Raw genomic sequence first — 8,198 nt, forward strand, 5'->3', positions numbered from 1 at the left:
ATTACGGCAGAAAGGAGGTAATGGTTGTGTAGGATGGGTATTTTTTCTTTTAAGCTACCTCTCCACATTAATCATTAGCTTAGAACTTTTCTAATCATGTTTTTGGAGTTCCACAAATTGCTAGGGACTTCACTTGAGTGTGCCATGTCCAGGGGATGGAGCCGTATCTCATTGCTTTCAGTTCCATAATATTGCTTCATTTTGGCATGCAGCATAAAATAAAGGTGAGTTTGCTTTTAGTGTGGTAGTATTTGCAAATTGTATTTTGCAAAGTAGTAATAGGTATCTCTTTCCTACTGGGCCTATCTGTGTACTCTATATTAGGGTTTTTGCCCTAGAAATGTAGCTTAAAAAATATTTAAACATAAAATTGTTGTTTCCTATTTTGGCAGGAGGAACAAGTGTTTCATATGGTCTGATGTGTCCTGCAGATGAGACAAGAACAATTATTTCTTTGGACACTTCACAAATGGTATGTGATAATTTAAGATATATTTGAAGATAGCTTCTCTTTAAAACATTGTTTTTATGGCTCCACCTTAGTTATCATTAAAAAGACCTGTTGTCCATTTTGTTTTAAATGTTTTTTTTTTTTTTTTTTTTTTGAGACAAAGCCTTGCTCTGTTCCCATGGGCAGAGTGCAGTGACATCATTATAGCTCACTGCAACCTCAAACTCCTGGACTCCAGTGATCCTCTTGCCTCAGCCTCCCGAGTAGCTGGGACTATAGGCATGGGCCATGACACCTGACTAATTTTTCTGTTTTTAATAGGGATGGGGGTCTTGATTTTGCTCAGGCTGGTCTTGAATTAAATGTATCTCATCATACCTTACTCCTGTCGTCAGTTCTCCAAAAGCTGAGTTCACTATTACTCTTAGCCATGTATCTTGATTCTATTTTACTAAATTGGCATGTGAAATTGATACTTTGAGGAGCATGGATTAGAGTGTTGACTCACCAGATGACCTGATTTGTGTTATTAAAAAACAGAATGGATAATATTAGTTTAGGTTAATTTGAATCACCAAAATTTAACCTGTCCCTCAAATTTACACTGATGCTTTTACATTTTTGATTGGGGATGAATAGAAGAGCTAACTAATTTTAATGATAGTATTGCATTCTGAAGTTTTGGCTCATTGTGGTTTAAGGGTTGGATGTTGTGCCGTGCTAGGGTTTTAATTTGAGTATGCACTTTATCTTCATATAATCAGCAATACTCCTGGTTACATATTCTTTCATTAAAATAAAATATTTTTAACTTTTTAATTTGAAAGTTTTCCAAACACCAATGTAGAAGAGTATACCCATTCTCTGGATTAAGTATTAATATTTTGTCATACCTGCTTTATCTTTCATTTTTTCTCTAGTGTTTTTAAAGCAAATATTGATATGCTACTTTGTACCTAAATATTTCTCTAACAAAGGACATTTTCTCACATAATACTATAGTATTATCACTCCTGGAAAAATCAAAAGTAATTCCTTATGTTACTTAATATTTAGTACACATCAAATTTTCATTCTCAAAAATGTCTTTATTTTACAGTTCATTTGTTCAAATGGGGATCCAGACAAGGCTCATGTTAGCTTTTTGTTATTTCTGTTACATCTCACTTTATCTAAAAGCCTCCTTTTTTTTTTTGAATGTTACTGATCTACTGATCTTTGAAGAAACTAGGTTATTTGTAGTATAGAATGTCATATTTTGAATTTGTTGCTTTTTCTTGGTGTCATTTAACTCTTCCTCTAAGCCCTGTATGTCCTCTAAACTGAAGTTAGATATATAGCCTAGTTAGATTCAGGCATGCAGATGAGCCCCCTCCCCCTTTTTTTTAAAGGAAGAGCACTTCATGGATGGTATGGGCTTTCTTATTTTTTTAATGTCACATTAACATCAAGAGAGGAGGTACATAATAGCTGATCATCCCACTGTTAGTGATGCTAAAATTGATTAGCAAATTCAGATGGTAACTGCCTGGTTATTTTACTTTAAGGTTCTCCATCAACGTTTCTCCTTATCCTAGAGTTTAAGAAAAGGTAATTTCCTTAGAAGGCAGTTGAAGAATAGCCTATTTTGGAATAGGCTCTGGAATGTGTTTGAATTTCTGGCTCTTTACCTTACTATGTGCAAATTTACCACTAAATCTGTTATTGAATGTGTAAAATAGAGACAGTAATACTGCAGAAGGTTATTGTGCAGATTTTAAATGAGATGATATAAGAAAAAGTCTTGACACTGAGCAAATGCTTAAAATTCGGTGGCAGAATTTTAAATGTCAGGCTTCCAACCATTTGTTTTGCAGAGAAACCTTGTATATTTACTGCCTTTAACCTTGAACTGTCTGAAACATGATGGATGAGGGATACTTATAACTGTGATTTGCATTGAAGTCATGTCTGCATAATTTTGCACAGTGTACTTCTGATATAATGTGTAGAAAATGTGATGGGAATTAGATTCCCCGTTTTCTACCTAAATATATGTGGTAATACTAAGGCCTGTTGGCCTTAAAATTTTTGTTTTTGTCTTATTGTTAACTTGGGTGGTTTGTATATACTAGATGTAAGAGGTCAGCCCATACATTTTCTTTAGGTTTTTCTGTGAGTGCCCATAAAGATGGTTTTGTTCCTTGCCTCTTTTAATTTCTTTTTTCTACCAAAAAATATATTTAAACCCTTGATAGGTACAAGGTATGTATGTAGCATGAGTATATAATTGCCTCAAGAGTCAGTCTGTTGGGAGAGAAGATATATATAAATTATTATAATATGAGATATCATCAGATTAATAAGTTTTTTGTCTTTTCACTATATAGTTTAATAATGCATTCTTTGGTTTAGCTGCCATAGTACCGAAAGTCCGATTATACCATAGTTATATTGAAATTACTGTTGTCTTATAGTGAGAGTATGAGTTTTATATAACGAAATAAAAAAATACATTCACATACATCATCTCATTTTATATTTATCATAACCCTGTAAATTAAATAGTGCAATTATTTATATGTGTTCAAATTTGGAATTTAGACAGCGAATGCTATTTTTGTATTGTCTGTTGTGTTCTTTCCTTTTTATTAGCTAGACTTACCTGCATTAGTTATTGCCATGAAATTGAACGTATCAAAGTACGAAGAAAGCTTCCCTGGTATCCAGAAGAAGATTCTATATATTATCTAATTGCTTAGTGAAACAGAAGGGGAAAGAAGTCTGCTTTTAATAGTAAAAGTAATTCATGAAGATTCATGTATACATAAAAATTAGGTCAAATAAGAATATTAAAAAAACAGTTTTTTTATTGGCAGTCATGTATGGTAAATTGAGCCAAATGATATCCAGTTCCTTGTTTTGAGCATGAGGCAGGGATGTGCTTTGTTTTCTACAATGAGGTCCCTGGTCCTGTTCCGGATTGAAAATAAAGCAGGGATGGAATTCGCTATTTTCAAATATCTTTGCAGGTGTTTTTTTCCTAATTTCATGGTCGTTTTCTGATATTCTTAAATTAGATGTGATTGCCATCTTAACAATAGTGTAGATAGTATATACATAATTTCAGAACCTGTATATGCTAAGTTTTTTACATGCAGTATCTCATTTAATCCTTATAGTAACCCTGTGAGTGTGTGTTATTTCTATCCACATTTTACAAATGAGGAAAAAATAAGCTTAGACAGTTAAATAATTTGCCTAAGGTAAGAGATGAAGTTTAATTCAAATTATTAATAATATCCGAATAAAGACAGAGTCTGTGTTTTATTTATTTATTTATGAGACATGATCTCACTCTGTTGCCTGGGATAGAGTGCAACCTCATCATAGCTCAGTGCAACCTCAAACTCCTACGCTTACACGATCCTCCTGCCTCAGCTCCAAGTAGCTGGGCCCACAGATGCACACCACCACACCCAGCTAATCTTTAAAATTTTTTGTAGAGATAGGGTATCACTCTGTTTCCCAGGCTAGTTTCCAATTCCTGGCCTCAAGCAGTCCTCCCACCTCAACCTGCCAAAGTGCTAGGATTACAGGTGTGAGCCACCATGCCTTGCCCTACAGAGTCTATGTTTTAAACCAACCCCTGCATAATATACTACCTTTGTTACTTTGTCTGTCATGTTGTATAGTCAGGGATAAGTGGAGCTGGTTTCCAATGTGAGTGGTTAGGGGAAACGCTACTTGCTTAATTACTAACTTGTCACTTGTTGCTTTGAATTAGTAAGTTATATTTCCTGAGAAAATGTCAGTAGTTCATGAAGCTCAGACTTCTTCCTTCCTTTGTAACAGAATCGAATCCTCTGGGTTGATGAAAATAATCTGACAGCTCATGTAGAAGCTGGCATAACAGGACAAGATTTGGAAAGACAGGTATGTTATTTCTTTAATTAAGGTTTTCAAAACTGCTGTGTCCCCTCTCGGAATGAAATGCTTTTCACAGTACATTCATTCACTCAGTGAATTTGTTCGGTTTCCATTGTGGGTTAGGCATTGAGCAAGTTGCTAAGCACATGATAGTGAATAAGACACCATCCTCTACCCTTGGGTGGCTTATGTTAGGACAGAAAGTTAGATAAATAGTGATTTAGAGTGAGAGTTGCTATGTGGAGGCTAAATGCAGGGTATAATGGGTCATCAAATGGGACTAGGCAAGGAGTTGGACAAAGAAGGTATCCCCGAGGACATGGCATTTAAAGTGAGACTTCAGGATGAGTCCAAGTTAGCAAAAAAGGAGATGGGTCAGGGAGAACAATCCAGTTAGAGGAAGGAGCCTGTGCAGAGGCTTTCAAGGTAGTTGCTGCTTTTGGGGCACTGTAGATAGCTGAGTATGGCTGAAGTGAACACACATTCTTGGTGTTTGTATATTATAGTGTTTATAGTAGTAGTAAGGGATCAAGCCAGGAAAATATGAAGAGGTCAGATCATAAAGGGCCTTGTAAAGTCCCTAATAGAAGTTTGAACTTAACCTTTGTACTTAGATTGTTAGGGCTGCTGTGTGGAGAGTGGATGGGCTGTGTAAGGGTAGGTTAAGAGACGACAACAATAATTTAGGTAAGAGCTGATAGTGACCTGGAAATAAGGTAGTAGGAATGGAGCAAAATGGAACAAATTGAACATAGAATTCTGAGATCTTAATGATAAATTGCATCAGCTGGGGTAGATGTTGGCATCTGCTATTCATTGAACCTTTCAATGCATAATTGCATTGACAACTGCTCATCTGTGAGTTAGTGAAATTCTTGGAGTCTTTATGGTACTGTTTTGGGGATCCCAATGAATTTTTGGAAAATTTTAGGTTTCCTTCATGGATTCTAAGCCAGTAATTGTGAAAATAAATTGGTTCCTTCAACTTAGTCAAACGTGATCAAGATGACTGTAACTCGGCTTTTGTAAACAAAAATTAGAAAGTCCAATTTGTTGGTGATGTACTGACCAGTTTGTTTAACTTGGGTTAGGGAGACTCCTCTCCCCTAAATCTTTAATAAGAAATAGAGATGTGACATAATTGTTGATCTTATTTTTATTGTCTTTATCCTTCTTTCTTGAAATATTGATTGAAGTTGGTCTACTTGTGACCAATTCTGGATGGCAGGCATTGAAAAAATTATTAAGCTATAATATTATCTGTATTTTTGATTTAATACAGTAAGATGCAGAGAACTGGAATAAAATTGAACCTGTTTGTTGAGGCAGTATTAAAGATCTTCAATAAATCAAAGTTTTATGTAAGTCAAGATAAGTAGATTTGTTAATTATTATAGTTTATAATGAACTTCAGTGGGCAGAATAATAGTATTTAATGAAAAACCACTAAAAAATCTTGTATTCCATTGTACCTAAATGAGGCATTATCAACACAGCAATTATTTTTATAACAAAGAATGGCCTTTTATGTCACCAATTTTATATCTTTATTATAGCAGTTGATGTAGTATTTTAACCTTTCCAAGTTTTCTTTTTTTTAAAGGTTAGAATTAAAATTCAAGGAATATATTTCCTTGAAACTTAAATGACATTTCCTAGACTAGGAACTTCTGATATTGTATCTACTAGTTCATTTCCCTAAATGCCAATATAGAACTTTCTTTTTTGCCTCCAGCAGGCTATACTATATTAATAGTTGCTATAGCTGTTTTGATTCTATTAATAGTTCAAGTTCTTTCTCATTAAATTTGTGTCCTTCAGTTTCTACTTCAGCTGAGATAACCAGCTTAAAACATTCTGCTTTTTCCTTCCAGAAGTTTTAAAGTGGCACAAATACAGTAGTTGGGTAGCACAAATTTTAATCTCTTTAACCTATAAATTGCATTGATATTAATATGTGTAAAATTTAAGGGGAGTCACTAATATGTCAGTTATGGATTTGGAGAATTTTTTTTAGGTTTATTATATCTTTGGCTACTTTATTATGTGTGACTCTAATGTTGTTTTCTGCCTAGAGACATCACTAATAACTTCATATTATCTTTCTTTGTTTCTAATAGCTATTAGCTCTTATTGTAAACCTCAAATGTAGGTGCTGGCTGTGTGACCTTGGGCAAGTTATTAACCTTTATGCCTCTGTTTCTTTATCTATAAAGTGGGGATAATAATTCCTACTTCATAAGGCTTTTGTTAGGATGAAATAAGTTAGTAATGTAAAGTACTTAGAACTTTGATTCATTCCACTTTTATTGAGCACTATCTGCTTCATTCAGGCACAGCTAACTTTAAATATTCCTTTTATATGCTGAAGACTCCAAAATTTATATCATCATCCCAGACTTCTTTTCTGAACTATAGACTTATATATATCTACTGGCCTGGTTGATATCTTCACGTGAATATCTAATAGTCATTTCAAACTTAACATTTTATTTTATTTTATTTTTTTATTTTTTTTGAGACAAAGTCTCGCTCTGTTCCCCGATCTAGAGTGCTGTGGCGTCAACCTAGCTCGCAGCAACCTCAAACTCCTGGGCTCAAGGGATCCTTCTGCCTCAGCTTCCTGAGTAGCTGGGACTACAGGCATGTGCCACCATGCCCGGCTAATTTTTTCTATCTATTTTTAGTTGTCCAGCCAGTTTCTTTCTATTTTTAGTAGAGACAGGGTCTTGCTCTTGCTCAGGCTGGTCTTGAACTCCTGAGCTCAAACGATCCTCCCGCCTCAGCCTCCCAGAGTGCTAGGATTACAGCCATGAGCCACCGCGCCCGGCCGAAACTTAATATTTTAAAAAACTGAATTTTTGGAAGGAATATTTGCAATCTTGCCTCCAAAATTTGCATATTTTATAGGCTTCTCATTCTCAGTAGATGGAAATTCAATTCTTTGGGCAATTTGAGCCAAAATCTTTGGAGTCATATATTTTTGGTTTTTTTGTTTTATAAGTTTCATTGAGATATAATCATCATCTAATAAATTGTACTCATTTAGTGTACAATTTGATAAGTTTTGACATATGAATATAATTGTAAACCTTCATCATAATCAAGATAATGAACATATCCACCAACCCCAAAAGTTTCCTCTTGTGTCTTTATAATCCGTGCCCACTCCCAGGCACAACCTCTACCCAACCCCCAGCAATTACTGATCTGCTTTCTGTCACTGTAGATTTGTTTAAATTTCCTACAGTTTTACTGAAGTGGAATCATACAGTATGTACCCTTTTGTTTTTTGATGAGGAGGGGTCTGGCTTCATTCACGAAGCATAATTATTTTTATATTCATCCATATTGTTGCATTTATCAATAGTTCATTTCTTTTTATTGCTCAGTAGTATTCCATTGTATAGATATACCACCGTTTGTTTATCTGTTCACCTGTTGATGAACACTTGGATTATTTCCAGTTTGGGGCAATTACAAATAAAGCTGCTGTGTACATTCATGTGTAAGTCCTTGTATAGACATATACTTTCATTTCCCTTGGGTGAGTATCTAGAAATGGAATAAATAGATCAAAATGGTTTATCTCTTATTTTACTTTTTATCTTGTATAGTCACCTATTTTGAAAAACTACCAAAGTTTTTCCTATAGTGATTGTATCATTTTATATTACCACTAGCACTGTATATGAGTTCCAGTTTCTCCATATTCTTACCAATTAGTCTTTTTAATTTTTAATATTAGGCATTCCAGTAGGTACACAGTAATGTCCCATTGTAGTTTTAATTTGCATTTCTCAAATGACTACTGATGCTTAACATCTTTTCACATGCT

At 34.5% G+C, this 8,198-nt stretch overlaps 1 protein-coding gene across 1 annotated transcript in view; it reads left to right on the plus strand.

Annotated features, from left to right (window-relative positions):
- Positions 1-8,198, plus strand: part of AGPS (alkylglycerone phosphate synthase) — a 139,450-nt gene that overhangs the window by 29,982 nt on the left and 101,270 nt on the right. Inside the window, exons 5-6 of the mRNA XM_012650692.1 lie at positions 393-472; positions 4,286-4,366. Of these exons, the coding sequence (XP_012506146.1) occupies positions 393-472; positions 4,286-4,366 (161 nt within the window). The remainder of the gene's footprint in view (positions 1-392; positions 473-4,285; positions 4,367-8,198) is intronic.

The sequence above is a fragment of the Propithecus coquereli genome, unplaced genomic scaffold, assembly GCF_000956105.1.
Source record: "Propithecus coquereli isolate 6110/MARCELLA unplaced genomic scaffold, Pcoq_1.0 Scaffold34, whole genome shotgun sequence".
NCBI lineage: Eukaryota > Metazoa > Chordata > Mammalia > Primates > Indriidae > Propithecus > Propithecus coquereli.